The sequence below is a fragment of the Perna viridis genome, chromosome 2, assembly GCF_037379345.1.
Source record: "Perna viridis isolate PV_CMFRI_1.1 ecotype Kerala chromosome 2, ASM3737934v1, whole genome shotgun sequence".
NCBI lineage: Eukaryota > Metazoa > Mollusca > Bivalvia > Mytilida > Mytilidae > Perna > Perna viridis.
In genome coordinates, this window is record NC_142446.1 from 48,028,626 (window position 1) to 48,049,283 (window position 20,658).

General features: G+C 33.9%; 1 protein-coding gene and 1 long non-coding RNA gene across 3 annotated transcripts in view; both read left to right on the top strand.

Annotated features, from left to right (window-relative positions):
- Positions 1-3,726: 3,726 nt before the first annotated feature.
- Positions 3,727-5,969, top strand: LOC148625474 (uncharacterized). Its single transcript, XR_015919936.1, has 3 exons — positions 3,727-3,863; positions 4,636-4,740; positions 5,375-5,969. It is a non-coding gene; the product is annotated as an uncharacterized LOC148625474 (long non-coding RNA).
- A 2,002-nt stretch (positions 5,970-7,971) lies between these two features.
- Positions 7,972-20,658, top strand: part of LOC148625475 (uncharacterized) — an 83,869-nt gene continuing 71,182 nt past the window's right edge. Inside the window, exon 1 of one of the 2 annotated variants that reach the window (XM_088569048.1) lies at positions 7,972-17,839. In XM_088569048.1, the coding sequence (XP_088425174.1) occupies positions 8,258-17,839 (9,582 nt within the window). In that variant the 5' untranslated portion in view covers positions 7,972-8,257. The remainder of the gene's footprint in view (positions 17,840-20,658) is intronic. The other variant, XM_088569049.1, reaches the window with a different exon arrangement.

Here is a 20,658-nt window from a genome sequence, read left to right on the forward strand (position 1 = left end):
AACATATGAAGAATGTTACGATACCGATTCATGCAACCTACATTGTGTAAGTGGAGACAAACTTGCTACTCTTTAAACCTATGATAATTATGTACATGTATTTTAGTAACTAAAATAAGCTAAATAGAGAAGCCCACTTTGTACTATACAGACCAGGTCACTTAGTGTTTTAAAACCAGTTTTATGGTCAAAGGTCAGTACCTATATAAAGATAGGTAAATATATCTACTGCGCATCTTCCATGTACCGGTAAATTTGAATCTGACAACTGACATACATCAATTAGAAGCTAGGGATTATACTTAATATACGTGGACATATACTTAGGACAAATCATCGGAATTCCGGGTGGCAATTAAAGGTAATTTTTTTTTAAATACTACTGTATAAAGGATGAAACCCATCAAAAGGTTTGCATGGAATATTCAGAAATGATTACATTTGGCATATACGTCGGTTTAAAAAAGGCTATGCCAAATGTGGTCAATTGTATGAGTTTTCTATATGTCTTTTGACATTTCAATTATCATGAAATGCTTCGCGGACGCAGCCAAATCTTGAACAGTTTGGGCAAGTATAGACACCATTCAAGCATGATACAGCTCTGAATTTGGATTGCCATTTAATATTTGACACAGGATAAGAATTCAACCAAAATAGAAGTAGCCCTTTTTGGTCCTTAATTTCAGCATGTTCTCCCAAAATTAATTCCAGACCTCCTTTGGGGTATGATACTTTGTGGTTATAATTTTAAAGCTTACTCAAGTTATCTGGACTTCTGCAAAATGCTTTTTTTCTGGTCCCTTTCGGTCTCTCATTCTAAATCAGTTTAATTCCCAATCTCTGAAGTCAATCTCATCCTTCTTTTCTTAATATGGCACATTGTGTTATAAATTCAATGGTAATAAAGGAACCAATATTTTAGCAAAAATCAAAAGAATGTACTCCAGGGACAAAGACCATACATGGAAAACAGACAAACACGACAAAGATCATAAAGTAACTAAAATAATAGGTACAAAGTAACAAAAGTAAATGAGCAACTCGGACTCCACTAAAAACTGGGAGTATAGACCAGGTGTACCGGTAAGCGTCGTCTGCTTTTCTAGAAACACCCGCCGAGTTGCTCATAAAAAGTCAAGTCCGGAATAGAGGAAAGAGAAAAGGAAACTATAACACGTTGAACAAAGTGCAGAAGGATACACCGTAAAGAGATTCATTCACTTATAGTCAAGTTATTGTCCAGACATTATATAAATGCTAGTTTACGGCCCCATTTTGGCCTCAAATTCATAAATGGCTTAAGTAACCACCCAGCCTTCCTCTTTTTGTAGTTTGGTACATTAACTTATAATCAATTTTTATAACAAATTGTGTACGAACACCGGACGCCGACCACGACGACAGCACAATATCATTATACGACCGCATTTTTTGCATTCGTATAATGAAACTGGTACTACAATGTCTAGCGTCCCTCGAATCCTCGGTGGAGGTGAAGTCCGTTGAGTAACTTTGAAACATGGATAATTATGCTGTTTTTTTTAAACGCCTGGTTGAATCGGTTATTAATATGCCTAGAACTAGTCCGAATTTCCTCTGACCCTGCAACCCTCCTCTTCTTTATTTGGATATTGATATCAATATCCAAATAAAATAGATGGGGTTGCAGGGTCAGAGGAAATTCGGTCAAGCTTATTATGTATACACTTACAAGTAGATTTAGTACCAATTTTTGCCTGTTTGTGCTCATATTATAAAAGGAAATACCCCCATCAAATACATTTATGACGTTAAAACCAAAGCCAAAACGTTAAAAGCACAAGAGTCGGGTAGCTTTATAAATACATGCATTCCTGAATGTGCTTCTAAAGCAAGTTTGACATTTGTAGTTCTCTGAGTAAGCAACACAAGAGTCAGACTTGCTAGGCCACCATTATACAACTACGGGTCTTACTAAATGGTCCGGTTAAAAGCTAAACAATATACTTAATTCAAAAGTATTTTGACCAGATTAAAAAAAAAGATGTGAGTGTCCTATTACCCTACCAACACTATTTGTTTAGCTAAAAATAGAGCACCCTAAAGTTTTTGTGGTAATTTTTCAATAAACACAGTTAAAGTGAGAATGTTTTCAATGCAAAAAAATATAGTAAAATAAAGAAAAATTCCGACCTAACTACACTCTTCTTTTTTCAAAGGCCAGTGTATAATAGGAAACACATCAATTTTTCGTTTGTCTTAGTAAAATATGGGAAGTACATAGAGCCGTATAGATAGCATTTTAATTAATATGCAAAACAGAGCTGTTAATAACATGTAAAAAAACCCCAGAAAATAGAGAGTTTAACTGTATTATCAAACAGGAGTAAACTCCCTTTTATCACATAGCATGAACACATTGAAGAAACGACCGGAAGTTTCAGATGGTCAACAAATACGATACAAAACAAACAAAATAATCCAGACCAGTCTTAGTGTAGTGCACCATCTGAATTTAGTACTAAATACTAGATTCGTTTAATTTGCAAAAAGTTATTATTTTCTCAACAGGTCTCTATTGAAATAGTTGCAGAGTTCAAATAGAGAAGATCCAACATAGGATTATATTAGATTATTCTCGACATAATTTTAAATAATATTTTGCCTGATTTACTATTAGTACTTTGGTCTCTTAAAATTCAACAATTAAATGAACTTTCTTTCTTGTTTTTATCCAAACTTCTGAATAAATGATAACAATACTCTGTAATTGTATAATAATTGTTAGTGCAAAAAGAGGTTATAGTTTCCAATTAATATACAATCAAATTTTCAAACATGATAGAAGATCAAAGACACAGACAAATGTTATCGGATCATAATTTGGAAAGTACTGCTTGTATTCAGGAAAGAAATGTTCTTGTAGGCTCCAGTGCGATGAAAAAATTAAAAGACCTTTATTTCAATTTAGTTCTATCTGCATGATTTATTAAAAAGTACACGAATAAAAACTAAAACCACAATACCCAATTCCAGTCGATAGTTCATGTCGTTATTGTGAGTTATTCTAGGTTTCCAAAAACAAAACCAACAAACCAACCAAACAAACGTACTTCTTGTCACACCTTTATTGCCAATATTGATAAAAGACAATTCACATAACTTGTATAGAAAGTTACAGACAAAAAGATCGTGCGTGCTCGCAAGATTTTCCAAAGATCACCAAGGCAACAAGAGACATACACTAGTACAAGTCTCTGTAAATATTTTACAAAATGTATTTTATCTACACTATTAACTATCCACTATCCATCTACTGTACTGCAGATGGATATATTGAATGAATATTTGATATGTTTGATATTAAGCAGGCGCGGCCCAACTAAATTTCAGGTTGCGTGGGACGGAGTAAGGGCAATATAATTAAATGCCGAGTAAAACAAACACATTTTTAGGTAGAATTTGTGAAAAACCGAGATTTCATGAAAACAATTTCCCCCAATATTTGGCACGCCCGCCTGTTTACCTAAAAGAATACATATTACACAGTACGGTTTCAAGATTCGTTTACATTATATAAATCAACATTTCACAGTTGAAACTCAATGGTATACCTAGCCTACAACCACCGAGTATTGAACGAAAAATACCAATATACTGCATCATCAATATTATAACGGACAGCATTAGACTGATGAAAAACAACTGAATCACAGGAGACCATGCGATATATATAGAAAATGATGAACTCAATAATCGATAACTCAAAAGATTTCTCATTCACTTCTTCATTTTAATATTTTTTTTGGAATCCGTATCACATCGTTACATTTGAAATATTCTACTATTTTCATCATTGGATACTCACCAGAGCAATTTGGGTATGTACAGTTATAATTACGCCAAAAGTACGAGATGAACGTTAAGAAATATTTCAAATGATAAATCAGACGTTACAATGAAAAATGAAACCTTTGAAACGCGACACGAACAAACTCTAAAGTCCGTTGGTAAAAGTAACTGCAACTGGAAATGATACTAATCTTTAATTGATGATAAACCTGTACCTTGACATTTCAAAACAGACAAAGTAGATTTTATGTAAAGATGTATTCAAACACCAACTTTCACAGCCTTTGAAACAAATACAGAAGGTAGACTAAAATTACTTGCATACTCCGCGGCTTTGAAAAATTTCTCACCGTTCATTGTAGACCCATAAGCTCCCGATGGCTGTTTTGCACTGTTTGGTAGGGTTGTTTTCTCACTGACAAATGCCCGGTTAAACTTTCTCAATAAGGGGATATAACTTTATTGCTTGACTTTTTGCCTTAAGCGACATTTGTATAGAAAATCTAAAAAGCGCACAAACGATATTTGTTAACTCCAAAGTAGCAAAGCACAAACACCATATTTAATATACCTCTGTACGCTAAATACAGTAAGGCCCAACAATTAGCATGACCAGGCATTCAATGACGAATGACCATTTTGATGTTAGGAATCAAACTGGACCCGCTTGAAAATATTTTCACAGTTAAGTTGTCAAATGAAAAACTTGTTCCAGTATTAAAATATCTCAAGACAGCAAATTCATAATAAATCCTATGCTTGCAATGTAACAATCGATTTATTTACAAGTATCTATTTCAGGATGAATTCGAACTGAAATCTCGAAACAGGACGTGATTACAGAAAAAGACAAGTATATTATTTCGATTTTCGTTGAACTGGAACTATAGCTGCATCATTTTAAAGGTAGGTCTAGGTAAATTAATTACTTCTCACAATTACAACTAAAAAGGTAAAGGTGTTTTTGAGCAATGAAATGGCCAATTTAAGTCCATCACATCTAAATTTAATTCAACGACGTTGTCCCCTATAATGTTTTATGATAATCACGATCATCCCAGTTGCACCAGATATTAAAAGCGTAATTACAATATGATAATCCAGATTGATTCCAGATTGGTTTAATCAGTACGGTACACTTTTTTCTTACACAGAGAATAGAGTTATGCAACAAAATGAAGAAAAAAAAACATTTTTAGTACAGTCATGACTTTCCATAATCACGAATTATTATCCGGGAATGAACGATTTTTGAACACATCTTTTTTTTTTTTACCTCTTCATCTTTTCATTTTAGTCATGGAATTATTAATTTTAATAAAATAAAATAATGACCCTACTCATAACATTAAAATTGATGAATACAACGCCCTTAAAGTACATAAAAGACGATTTCATTCAGCATTTAATATTAACATATTACAGTGTCACCTTTAGGGAAGAAAACCCTTATCAAAATCCAACTTATACAACAACAATGTCAACCCCATGGCCCGAAAGATCATTCAAGCTCCATTAATTACTTCTTGGTACTTTACAGTATTGATCTGAACAAGCATCACGCAAGAAAGCTCTTAAAATTCACAGTTCTCCACCAGCAACTACTAGTCAGACAAGGTAAGATCAATACAGATTCATACGTTTTCCATTTAGTCAGCGTTATATACATTATGAGTATTCACTTTGCTGATGATTACATGATTCAGAACTGTTTCATATATCACATTTCAGGTCATCTTGCATAAATCGGGTCACAGCGTCGGATTCCGTATTAGCGTCCCGTTGCATTGATTTGTCCGCCTTAATTAAACCCTTTTCCCTAAATTTCGATAAATGGCCGAATTCACGTCAGAACTTGCTAATCATTGTCAAAAACCATGATTTAAAAAAATTGAAAAAAAAAAAAAAAATCCTGGACCAGAGTGCCTGTGATCCTACAGTCGAGTCGCTGCAATAAAATCTGAATAAAATATTGAATTAACATGCGAGTTGAACTTCATTTACGTACGAGCATATACGTGAACTCCTATGAGAGCAATAGTAGTTGATGTATATGCTGGTCTATTCGTTACGTTTCACCATATCCATTCTATTTTCATCATGTGCATTCAATGCGAATAACTGGCAAATTAAAATCCGCAAACCCTCTCCTAATTAAACTAATAATCAATATCTATGAATTTTGGAGGAGGGTCAAAATTGCGATAAATGGCCGAATTCACGTCAGAACTTGCTAATCATTGTCAAAAACCATGATTTAAAAAAAAAATCCCCCCCCAAAAAAATCCCCCCCCAAAAAAAATCCTAGACCAGAGTGCCTGTGATCCTACAGTCGAATCGCTGCATATTCGTCTCATTATTCACACAATATCACCTCATTATTGGTCTACTTGTTCATCAAATATTACGAAACCAAAGACTTTTTTAATCAGAAAATAAAGAAATACTCATGAAATGTGTGTCTATATAATTAAGTGCGCATTAGAAACGGCATCAATTTTTCTACAAGTATTTTGTGAATGTTAGCGACTTCGATTCCTCGAATGCGTTTTCGTGCGCAATAGGTGCGAACGAGGGTGACTTTTAAAATTAAGTCAAGTTCAATCAGTCTCATTATTCCCCTTACCGTTTAGTCATCAACGAGATGACATTTCAACATTTTTAAACAAAAATCAATTACCAATTACACATAATGTGTAATGAAACAAATCTATACAACCATGAATGATAAATTATATCGTCTCATTATTCACACAATATCACCTTATTATTGGTCTATTTGTTCATCAAATATTACGTTTTTAACCAGAAAATAAAGAAATACTCATGAAATGTGTGTCTATATAATTGTATGCATGTATTCGGAGACGAGCCTGACGATTACGTCAAATATCATACAGCCTCAGTTCATTCTATGTTTTGGAAAATAACCTTTAACAAAATGTTATTCATTTATAAATGAATATCGATTTAGATTAAAATTTTCATGATTTCTAAAATTTTGTTACCAAAAGCGGCACGGAATTACAGTTCATTGGTGATTATTTTAATGAAGGTGACAGGCTATTATATTCATGATCACATCACCTAAATACCACTGTGTCTAGCCCCTATGTCTACCTTTCATTCTTATCCAAACCAAGGTCGGGGACACTTTCTGACTAAATAAAAACTAGAATTATCAGTAACGAAATCATAATGAAAAATGTACGTAAAATTACGTCAAAAGTTGTTTCCTCTTTGAATCAAAGAGACCGCTGATAAGTTCTTCGAACTTAAATGACCGTAGTTATTCATTCTAAAATTGAACCCCTGCCCCCTATCATGATGGAACAATTTGGTGTAAAAAAAAAAAAAACCAAACAAACAAGAAATCACTTGGGCGGTCAACCTTTCAGATTTTCTGGACTGATAATGAATGCACATGGTCATATATCTGTTGGTTGTTATGTCTCAGGTCCGTAGCCAGTGGCGGATCCAGAAATTTTGAAAAGGGGTGTTCAAAAACATGGTTTTCAATTTTTGCCAAAATTGCAGGAATCATCAAAATTTTCCGACAAAGGGAAAGGGGTCCGACCTCCGTGTCCTCCTAGAACCGCCACAGTAAGCCGTACATATTTATATAATGACCCTTTAATGAATCCACTTTATAATGTATCTGTGAGTGTAAAGATTAGTACAAGAATATAATTCGCAAATAAAAAAGGTTGATTTGTTTATGATCATGTCTATATTATTTACAGTGATACAGCTTTAATCATGTCTAATAACCATTTGCCAGCATTATAAACGAAAATTATCAAAAAAAAGTAAAGCAAAATGTTAAAGGTCGGTATACTTCTTAATCTTGCAGATTAGCAGACTTTGTTTAATGGGATCCAAAAGCCAGACACAAGCTGTAAAATATCACTGATCAAGAACAACATCAGTTCTGTATCGATTTTTCGGAATGTCTGGAAAGTGGCGACAATTAATGTTCATCATTATCATTGCATAATAACAAAAGCTGATAACAAAGAAGTGTTACACTGGCAAAGCACAGAGAAAAAGTGATTCTTCTATTTCGTTTTCGTTTCAAAATTACGTGTTTCACAAAGATAGAAGAAAAGTAAGATTATTAAAAAAAATACTGTTTCAGATTCTGTTGTAGAACCACAATGAAAAGAAAGGTTCTATAAATATCGTAGATCCCATTAAAATTACATAATATTGTGTCGCCTTGAAGGCTATATCTAAAAGATACATCTCGATGATCAGAAGACAAAACAAACAATTAAAGGAAATATAAACTAGCTTTTAATTAATATGGAATGAAATGAAAATTGAAATAGACAACCTGATCTTCATACGTTTTAAATGCGAGAAATCATCTGGTCGTCCAAGTTAATTAAGAGCAAGATTAAACAGCAAGGTACGAATACACATGGTAAATACTACCATGTTGTCTAATTACGATTATATTAGATACAATGGAAAACTCTCTCCAATTCTAGAATTAGACTACGATATACCACAAGAAACAAGTTACCACGTTACAAAGTCGAACAACTTTGGAAGTGAAACGGGACAAGTACAAGAAGACGGAAGTCTAAAGTTCAATAAATACAAGAGGGATCACAAGAAGACTATATTACAAAGGAATAAAGTCACTTGTCATAACAGATACCTTGATAGTGGAAAATGTTCGCTTAATCAACTGTCAAAAGTAATCCACCGTAAAGCAAGTATTATTAAAACAACAGAGAAAAGAATTGATGAGGATTGTATAAACGAGTGCTGTTCACAAGACGAATCCCTTTGGAAGGCTGTTCGGCTCCAATGGGATAAAGAAATTGCTACCAAGACCAAAAACAGCAGAGAAATTCTAAGCGAGATATCTAAAAATTCCACCACGGCGAAGAACAATCCCATTGACAAGTTGAAACTGTCTTTCAATCTCGAACTAGATAAAACAATTGAAACTTCAGATAAAAGAACAAAATCAAAAGTGAACAAATATCTTAAGAAAGGATATCATGACAATGCAGATAGGAACCTCACATGCAGTGGCGGTAAAACTGTTCACAACTCAAAAATCAAGAACCGCACAAGTGCAATACCAAAGTTGAAAGGAAATACTTCAAAGGAATCTAACACTGGAAGTAAAAGGAGGCACAATTACAAACTCGACGATCCTGATCCTTCAATAAACACCTGTTGTACCAACACTAAAGTATCTCCGGATGAAAATAAATTTGAAGTACAGGAAATACGGTCCTCAAATGTTATCTCGTCAAAGCAGTGCATACCTGTTAATAAATACACAGGTAAAAAGTTCGTTGGTGGGTTGAATGGTATCAATACGATCACTAGAGAAGACAAGACAATACCGTTTAATAAAGGAGATGTACAAAATCAACGGAGCGCTACTAAAAACAAATACAGTCGTAATATACGTGCTAATGAACCGGTAACAATTAAAGGTAGATTAAGTAAGACTGACATAACGGGGACAACCCTTGTTACTACGATAGGGAATAGTGGTGATATAGCAGATTCTTCCAAAATTGATAGCGGTGTTTCGGAAAATGATGTAGTTAAGCTTAGTAACGAGGACAGAGTTGCTATAGTGGATATTGAAATCAAGGATCTAGAGAATTCCGCAACTGACAGGATTATAGAGAAAGGTAATCAAGGTAGGACCAAAGGTGATTCTAAGACTTCTCTTAAGACTGAAAATAATTCGAAAGATACCGAAAGTCAAATTTCTCCTTTAGGATGTCAATACAAATTTAATGACTTTACCTGTGTAGAAATAACATCAAATAACGATAAATCAAGCGGCGCGAAATATACTTCTGATATTAAGAACGACAAAAATGAAAGTATCACCTACGAGGTCAAAAATGTTTTAAAATTGGAGATAAAAGACAAGAATGACATTTTAAAAATAAAGCAAGAATGTGACTCACAACATAATCCAAAGGTAAACACAGGGGTTGTGTCCTCAAAGTTTATTACAATTCAAAATACAGGAAATGATGGAATAATGGACACAACTGTACATTCAAAATGTGAAAAAGGGTTAACAATAAAGAATCTCCAACTTTCAAAACACACCTTGAGGAACGATAAAAGAGAAAAAACTACAACAAGAGAACAGGTGAAAACAACAGGAAATATAGTACGAAATACCAAAGGCAGCATAATTCCGTCGAGATTGCCATCTAATTGTGCAAAGCGTGATTCAAAACTGCAGGAAAAAGCGAAATTGACATTAAAAGATGATAAACAAGCTAACACTGATCAAAGTAGATCCAAATCACCTGCACAAAATAATATTTTGAAAGGTGCAGCTTATAAAATTGAGAACTCACAACCAGGTACACGAAAAACACAACTACCATCGCGAAAGAAAACGGAACAGAACCCAGGGAGAACGAAGTTACATGTATTGGTAGAAAGTAAAACAGAAGCCCGTTCAAGTCAAAATATTGACAAAAACTTATCAAGTAATACCGGGATAAACAATACTTGTCAAAGCTACCTCAAGAAGAAGATAAAGGGTTATAATAAGCAATCAGGAGATAAAGAAACAACTAGTGAAGTGAAGGAGACTTGTACTGGTGCCAAGGATACATCAATTGATTGTAATACAGATAGCAAAACTTTCGCTAGCGATAGACAGTCAAAATGTCCGAAATCGAATGTAAAGGAGGACCAAAATATTGATCATCATCTCCAAAATGACGCAGAGAAACATAAAACTGGATGCGTTGAGTTTAGTGAGAATCTTACATCTAACGATCGATTGCGTAACATTGGTAGTATTGGCAGTAATAATTCAGGAGAAATTGATCATTTATCAGACGGACAGAACAAAGCAGACGATCGGAAGGTGCATCAAACTGCACTAGACGAGTTATCTAATTTATATGAGTTTCAATCTGAGAAAAGCATTAGCAAACATCATGAAGGATCTTCTGAAAACAATTTCACTTTTTCTACAGATCAATCACAACACAAAAACCAGCAGAACAAAACTGAAAATATATTGTCTGCTGAGAGTGTAAAAGACCGGAAAGCATGTACTGATTCGTTAGAATTACACAATAACAACATTGGACAATATGTGATTGATAATGAATGTGCATCGTTATCATCATCATCCATCCTGGACACAAATGTGCCAAAAACGATTATTGATACTAATAGGATGATGGGTAATAATGTCAAATTGAAAACAAGTGCCAAAACTATACATCAAGGAAAACTTAAAAGTAACGATATGGATCACCTGGAATTAGAAACTTATGATATTACAATGGATGTAAATTTGGAAGATGGCAATTATTCACAACAAAAAATCAATTATAACACATTAACGGATAATTGTGATTCATCTCAGGATAAAATGTATGAAAATGGAATATTGTCAAGTAATAAAACGGACAGAAAAATCGAACAGCAAACTTTGGAAACGGAGTCTTCACAACCAAAACGTGATAAAAATGAAAATACAAAGCCAAATAATTCTGAAGGACAGGACATAAAAGTTAAACAAGCAAGAAAACTGCTGTCACCCAAGGTTTCAACTAAAAGATTTACAGCAGACAATAAAAAAAGCATCACAACAACTGATAAATGTGTTAAGGACAAACAAAATGAAGAGACTGTGAAGCATAAAGATAAGATAGAGAGAACAAGCACACCTAAATCTCAGGTATCATCAATGAAACATTCAAAACTGAATTCTGCATCTGGAAAGCAATCCAGTATCCAGCGTAAGTACAGTACTTCGTCAAAAACTATGGATTATTCTAACGAGATTCCATCTAAGGAATCGAGTCCATGCTCGGATATATCAAACGCGTCCATCACTGGATCAGACCTCGGAGCTAGAGCTAAAACAAAGCCAAATACTGCAAATAAAGGTAGGACAAAAACCATTTGCAAAACATCTAAAATTAAAGCAGAAACATTGTGTACATCACAAAAAGAAACTAATATTTCTGATAGCGTTGTTAAGACACAGGTTGAGTGTTGTCAATCAGCAAACGAATCAAATAGAAACTTATCAACATCAAAGATAACAAACTCAAAATATACGTCGTCTAGTAACCAATTAACAGACAAGAAGAAATCCACAAAAACCCGTCCATCACTAGAGTCAGCAAAAACAACTAATAAAACATCTTCAAAGGAAACCGTCTTGCAAAACTCGAATGATGGAAAAGGTAAGGATTCGAAATCCTGTAATAGGGCGAAGACAAGTTTACCTGTAAAACGGGATATACAATTAATACCAAAATGCAATGCCCCTGCATCAACTCGAAGTAAAATTACCAAGCCATCTAATGCAAGAGCATGCAATTTAGCTACTGGGACCAAAACAAATGTGACAGTCAACAATTCTAATAAACGCAGCAGCCCTCTGCCAAGTCCATCATTGCCATGTAAATCGAGATCAAATAGCATTGTTTCTGTTTCGAGCGACAAACAACCTTCATTTGTTCCATTCAATATGCCTAGTAAATCTGCCGAAGCAAACAGTCGATCAAAACCTAAAACAATTCCAACCTCTCAAATAAAAGCACATGGGACAAAAAGTCCTGCTGTTAACAAACCTAGGAAACCAGAAACACTGAATTTAAGACAGTCAATAGAAATTCGAAGCTGCACCCCGAGTCCAACTTTATCACGAAGTTCGCGAGCATCAAGTGTTGCATCACCTACAACTACAAGGTCAAATATTGCTTTAAGAAAAAGTACAAGGACAATTAACAAAGGACTAAACGTTTCTGTCAAATCCACTGCACCGAAAGCACAAAATACCCCAACTAGTAAACTAACTCTTCAGCGACAAAATTCATCAAACAGCTCAAGCAAAAGTGCACCGAAGTGTGAAAATAAGACTCGAACTTCAAAACTTCCGGTAACTAAAAAGACAAACGTACAAGACATGGTGAAACAGAGTCCAGTTCGAAACACTGCACGTCCTGTAGATCTCAAGTCTAACGTGAATCTCCACAAGATAAAATCAAATCAACCAGATAAAACAGATAAGAGTCTTCCTGGCAAAGATTCTATTGATGAAAAGCAACTCATTTGCATTAAGACAGATATCAATGCAGAAATATTAAAAACAGTTTGTGTACCTGATAAAACCGATCAGGTTTCTTCAAAAGATCAAATCAGAGCGGAAGCTTTTGATTTTTGTGGAGCACAAAACACAACAAATAGTATAACGAATAAGCAAGTTCGGGAACAGGTGCAAGATCCATTTATTGAGATTGTATCTGTATCTGATGGCAAGACTATTGCTCCAATGGATGAAAATAATGTTCATTCAAGTAGTGAATCCGTCGGTAGTGATCAGTATTGGTCTGCAAGTGATGGAGATGGAGAAAACATAGATAAATCAACAAAATGTAAAATTGAAGTTCCTTCTAAATTAAATACACAATTGCACAAAATGGATCTAACAACAACAGAAACCGTAAATAAGACATCAGGCGACGTTGACAATAACGAAATTTCAAATGATCACAGCGCCAACTCTCACGTGCATTTACACGCTGACGATTGTTCACTGCAGGTTTTCGAATTAGCATTTAAAGGGGATTTATTGCATAATAATATTGACAGAACATATGAAACTGAAACAAATTCAGAAAATTCAACTAGCGATTGTGTTGAAGAAAATATTAGTCAGCAACAGAAACATGATTATGCTACGTCAGACGATTTTATAAACACTTTTTTACTTCATGATTCCAAAGAAACTGATAAGGCGCAATATGTGTCTATAGATTGTGAAGAAAATATATTTAACCATTCAGATTTAGAACAGGATTTCAATGCAAAATCCGATATAAACGAAGTTAATCATAGCAAACTTAGACTTCAGTACAGTTCATATATAGAGGAGGATCATGTCAAAGTTGTAGATGTCAAAAATGAAAAATTATCAACTTCGAACATCATGGAGTACCAGATAAACCAGAAAACGGTATCTTTAGATTACCATGAAGTAGATCCTAAATCACTTAATAATCAAACAGAAAACCAACATTCAGATTCAGAGGATGCTGATAGCGTTTTACTTACTGCTCAATTTGAGTACAACGGAAGCGATACAGAATCGTGTGAGCTACTAGTACCAATAAACAATCTTGAACAACTTATTAAGATTAAAAAAACAGATTCGACTGTACAAAACAACGTTTTACTGACTTCGACTGTAGCTTATGTAGAAACTGATCCTGATTTAAACGATAAAAACAAACATGCGAAAAAGGAAGAAACGAGGGACAACGAAAAACACGAAAATGTACCACTTTTTGTGGAAGTGGATCATTTAGACAATAGTTCTACAAGGAGTGAAGAGATTATAGAAGACTACAAATTCTTAAAATCAAAACAAGTGGGAGAACCAAATAACGTATCTGGTGACGTTAAAGGCGGTTTTGATTCGATAAACCTCTTTGAAAAGACAGAAAATGTGAATTGTACTTGTGGTACTTGCGATTTAGAAACAAACAAGGGCGAAATACAAGAACATGATATAACGGATATATTAGGAGTGAGAACTCTATCAATACAAGGAAATAGTCAATTTGGAGCAAAAACAATTCATCAAAACGAGGAAGGTTCAAGAGGCCAAAATATATTAATTTTAGATCAAACTAACATTAGATTAGATCACCCTACAGAAACGAAAATTAAACGTCCACAAAGCAGTGATAGGAGTATCAACTGTAGCAAAAGCTCAAAAAGCCAATTACACGTGTCTGCAAATGAACAATATAATAGACGAAATTCTAGTCCCGAAATCCGGACAGCAAGGTATGATGATCTTGTATCAAGGAACAACATAATTGAATGTTCAAATGATTCAATAAGGACAAGTTTAAGTGCTAAAGTGTCAGACTTTGAGTCGGACTCGAGTGATAATAGCATGGCTAGTAGTGTTCAAAACTCTCCGAGTACAAGGCGACCACGTCGTGTTTTTAGCAAGGAGGAACGAAAATTGAAATATGAACAATTAACCAAAAGGACGAAACTCGAAACTGCTTTGTTTTCTCCTACTGAAACAGTACATCAAACTCCAGTAACTAAATCAAATGAGACTGTGACAGTTCAAAATATAAAACTCGAGGATTATCAAACATCATATTCACAAAAAATTGAAACCAAACTCTCAAGTTTAGATAAGGAAAGTAAAAATATATCTGAGGCATGTGATAGTGCAGATTTCAATCCTGCAAACAGATGCAAGGAAAATTCACTGATTAATATCGGCACGGATCGTCTCAAGCATATCACGGATGAAAGGAATCATAAACAGGGCAAGCACAATCTTAACGAGGAGGCAACTTTTACTAAAATAATAACTGATGAACATGATATCAAATTATCTAATTCACAAAGCCAAGAGTTGGAGTTAATTTTATCAGAGAAAAGTGGATTATCAAGTGCCAAACGCTCTGTTGATTCAGAGGAAGACGCCTCACAAGATGTCGTGAAACGGTCTTTACGGCCATGTACTGTCACCGAAAACCGACGTGCTGTAAATCTGGACAACGTCTTTCATTCTGAAGATGGATTTTCGATATCTGTGGAGTGTACTTTGAATTTAGAAAGTGAGAAAAAAGAAGGCGAAATTGAAAACAAGACAACTGAAACAGAAACATTTCCCACTATTACATGTAATATAGAAGAAACCGTGAACTTGTGTCTCCATGGGGATACCAAGGAAGAAATAGAGGAAACTTTCGACTTGGAAAGGCTACAAACAGTGAGTACTGAAAATAATAGCATGTTACCAGGATTAACCTCATCTCCTGATACTCAAAATCATCAAAGAATCTACTGCAGACCTTCAGATAAAAATATGCAAGATAAGACGAACAATTTTGACAAGACAAATTTCAAGTATAAACTTGGTACCGAAGAATATTACAATAGCTACGATACTGAAAAAACACTCTGCTTATCAGAGAAACCAATAAATACCATCAAGATTGTCGAAAATGAAGACCACCAGACACCATCAAATCATAATGGTCGTAGACCCCAATTAGACAGTAATTTGAAATTAAATACCAGTACCTTCTTGCATTCCACTGATAGAGAACAGCTGAGACATGATCAAAATATTTTCAAATTTGAGGTTGCGGTACTGGATGAAAAAGTAGTTATATGCACTGCTAACAATGCCATGCCTTGTGTTGAAACCGATAAGTCATCAGAAGGATTTTACGATGAGACAAGTGAAATGTATGCAGAAAACAATAAGTGCCCTGCTGATAGGAAACATCTGATGTTAGATTTATCCACAAAAGAGAAACATAATACTGCAATGCATCTGACAGATAATGTAAAAGTTGCTTCAAAGAACAAAGCAAGACAACATCCTAGACGACTCACTGACATAATTCGCTATGGTGAAGATGAGAATAACGCTATTAAGTCCGACTTGAAACCAAGAGCTAAAAGTAAGAGCCCGGCAAGATGTATTGTTTCACCAGATACAGAAAAGGACCAAATATTACATTCTGGTTACGGAAAAGTATCTGAAATATGCAGGACATTCATTCAGAAAACTAAAGATACGAGTAAAACTCCAAACTCACCAGCTGAATCTGGGAAAATAATTCATGCACAGTCAGGAGTATCATCGAAGCAAATGAAGTGGGCTAGAGTCGAAGGTGTGTGGCAAAGAATACCTGTCGAAGACGGGATATCATGTGCTCCAGAAACCATTCGTCGAGTTCAAAGTAACGCAACAACGAAACCTAATCGAAGGTCTGCTGAGTCCCTTTCGCAATGGAAATGCCTTGTTGATAAAATACAGAAAATTCAAAAGGAGAAACGAAACTTAGAGGACTCTGAAAGTTCCCCAGAGGAGCAAAATGAGTTAACAAACAATACTGGAGGCGAAACAAATACTGTAACAAACAACGCTGCCATTGTTCCTAATCCCCAGGAAGTAACCATGGTAACGGTGACAAAACAAAAGACTAAACCACCGCCTCCAAAAACTCTGCCAAAACCTAAACGATATAACAGAAATGAATTAACAGAAGTAACCAGTGTGTCCATTAAACGTCCAAATGTCAATTATGAAGGCAACCATATTTCATCAAGTGCTGGTAATGCACAGAATAAACATTACAATGAGAAAAGTAATAAGGATTCCGATGAAAATAAAACAACACAGGTGCAACAAAGTGTCCATATTGATAAAAGTGAGGTGCAAGTAGAACCTATTAATTCAAAAACGTCTGAAAACAAACAGGAAAATGCCATTACTACAAAAGCTATATGTGAAAGTGAAAGAATTGATATTATAAGAAATATTGGATCACCTACAGCGATGGAAGTACAAGGTGACTCAAAAGATGATGTAAAGAACGAAAGAACAATGGAAACAGATAAAGGGCAAAATCAAACTAAAGACAAGGAATCTGTTTTGTCAGCTAAAATGGAGTATAAAGAAGTTACAAAACCAGACATTGTTTTACAAACTGAACTACAAGAGCTGCAAAGTTCGACCGACCTGCAACAAAAGCCATCATCATGCATAGAATCAAAGTTGCCAAGGTATACCCCTGCCAGGATTCGAATGATGATGAAACAGGAAAACTCATTTAAGCAAGAGAAGTCGCCAGTTAAATCTCAAAGGAACAAGACAGACAAACCAAATGACAATGATGGCATTTCAAAATTGGTAACAATGCCAATAAAACAAGAGGTGTTTCCGAAAGAGGAGGATATATCTTCTGATATTATTGCTAAAGTTTTGAAAGTGATGGATTCATTTTCCACTGAAACAGAGGATAATGTTAGTGAATATTCTGGAGTTAAATTCACAATTGGTAGTGATGATTCAAGTGAAAGAGAGAATTTAAGTAAACACAAGGATTACAATGATCAAAGGAATACAAGACTTGCACACCCTGTCCACCAGCATGGGAATGGTAGAGCAGAAACTGGTTCTCTCCTATACAGACAGCCTCAGGTAAGTCTTGTTATTAACTCTTTTAATGTTATGGCAAGTTGTGAGGGAAATAATGTTTATTATCAACTTTTTGTGGACAAGTGAGACAAAACATTTTATTGCAGATTGTTTGTTGTAAAATAACTATTTGAAAAATCTGCTATTTCACCTTTCAAAACTAAATATTCAAATAAGTATTACTAGGTATGTCCATTTATTCAATGAATGAAAAATAAGGTAAAAGCAAACAAATAAAACTCCAAACTTCTGGGTAAATAAAATAATAATACCACAACTGAGACTAGGAAACTGAATTAAGGACATTTGATGATGGTTCAATTTTCAGTAATCATGGCAATTCAATAGTTTGCCTCTTGTTAAAAAATAAACTAATCAAAATCATGTGTATATACAAAGATATAGACTCTCAATCAATCATTTCAGTGATAACATTCTTCAATATAATCATTACCCTCTTAAATTTTATGTTACAATTGATTGAAAATGTTCTTTGTTACACAAGAAGTTTATTTATACTTGAAAATGTCATTTACTTGTAAGTACTTGCTTGATATACATTCAATTGTATCATTTATTATTGTGTAATTGGTTGACTTACTAATCCGTGTATCCCATGTGCAAGTCACACATGTCACAATGTACCAGGTATCTACATTGTCATTTAAGTCACGTGTTACACTGACTCTACATCAGTATAAGTCACACTTGTTACACTGGTTCTTCATTGTTCTTACTCACATGTGTTGCATTTAATCTAAATAAAATCATTACCACAGATCTCTTCTACAATACAAAAACAACTTACATTCAGTAAATACAAGTAAGTGTTGTTTTTTATTGATGTATGGTAGACACTTTGAATTATTATGCCAAATATGCCCTGCCATAGCATGTGCAAGTATATAAACATATTTTCACTGAATAAAGAGAAATTTACAGTAAAAAGCAAATATCCCTAAACCAAAATAGTTTTTGGATAATTCTTCACTTTGAAGAAAAATGTATGGTTTTGATGAAAAGAATAGTTTAATGATTGCAAAGATAATCATTTTGTTGCATACATTATGATATCAAATAGTTATAATCTAAGTGTGAAGTACTGAAACTTGCATCCCTAAAATAACTTTAAAATGGTAAACAATTAATTGTACTTATTTAAAAGACTGTAAGAGGGAGAAAAAATTGTATATAATTACAAGTATCAAGACTGAAAAGAAATTTAAAGCAATTATCACATCAAACCAAGCAAACCTTTAAAAAAAACTTCTATGATACAACCAGATTACACTAATGAGATATCTTTCATGAAACATTTTTCATTAAGACATATGTGATAATTTGTAAGGTTGAACAGTGTTAATAAGGTATCAATCATAATTAGTTTTAATAGATATTTCACACAAGAGATATTATATAACAAAGCTTTCGATAACTTTTCCCCCTAAGAATTGGCAAAGAATAGGATTAGGTTAAAAAAGTAATCTTTAATGAACAATTGCAACCAGACAGCAGAAATTCAGAGAAACAGGTATAAAATTTATAAATATCTTGTATGTAATGTCTTCTTTTTGGTCATCTTGTTTTATTTGAGCATGATTTCTGAATTTGGAGCTCAAATATCAAACTCTTTCAAATGTCACTCAATGCTTGACACAAAATCCTATCACGACTTTCCTTGAAATTTTAAACACAATATATCATTTTATGATGTAACTTGGTTGTACCAAAGCCAAATAAGACTCAAGTATAATGTCTTGTAAGATTTGAAGCTAAAAAAATCAATCTAGCAGACTATCTAACTGGATATAAAAGCATAACGAGGAAGCCAGAAAAAATACTTCAGTATCTGATAAATTGGATTATAAACCAACATTGCCCCTGTGTGAGATGTTTTATTGTATATTAACTATTTTTCCATTGGAACCTTTTCAAAATTTTCAATTTACTTTAATATGAAATGCTAATGTTGGGAAATCTACAATTTCACTTCAACACTGCATTTCTTGTACTATAATTTACAAAAATATACAGGCATGACAAAATGATCAGTGATAACACCTCAAGTGTAATACAAAATCTAAACTTGGAATTAAGATTGTAAGACGTTTTTGAGATTTGATTTTGTGATAAGACAAATATTTGTTGCAAAACACATGGTCATGTTTGAATGATAATGTGCTGTTCAAGTGCCCTCCTTTGATTTCAATAATGACATTCCAGAATTTTGATTCCAAGACACGATTCTTGTGCCCATTTTTAGTATGGTCTATGCAGTAACAAAATAGTGTTGAGCATCAAGAAGGTAAAAGAAGGTTCAAGATTTCAAATTCAGGGCGGAAATGTGTTCAATTAATTTTTACTTGAAACAATTTAAGTTATGATGATACTTTTTTACCTTGTCTTATTTTTTTTTCAACAAGAACAATATAAGGCCTTCATGAATTTGATTTAAACCACTACAGCAGATAAGGTAATATAAAATGCCAATAAAATCCAAAGATGTACCGGTATCTGTATGCTATAACCAGGACATAAAATTTTAATCAACATTCAAGTTAATGTTGCATGTCAAGGACAAAATAAAATAAATCTATAACTTCAACAACAACTTGAGTTTACCCTAGAAAAAAAAATCCTTATTAATTCAATAATAGCTAAGTGAAACCTGTATAATTTAACCAAACCAAGAAACTTTTTAAATCAGTATTTTACTTTCGTAACAATATAAAAACTACATTTAGTAACAGTTTAAGAAAAAAAGTTATAATAATGTCCAGTAAAGCACCACAATATAAACTAGTAAAATATTACAAAATCTC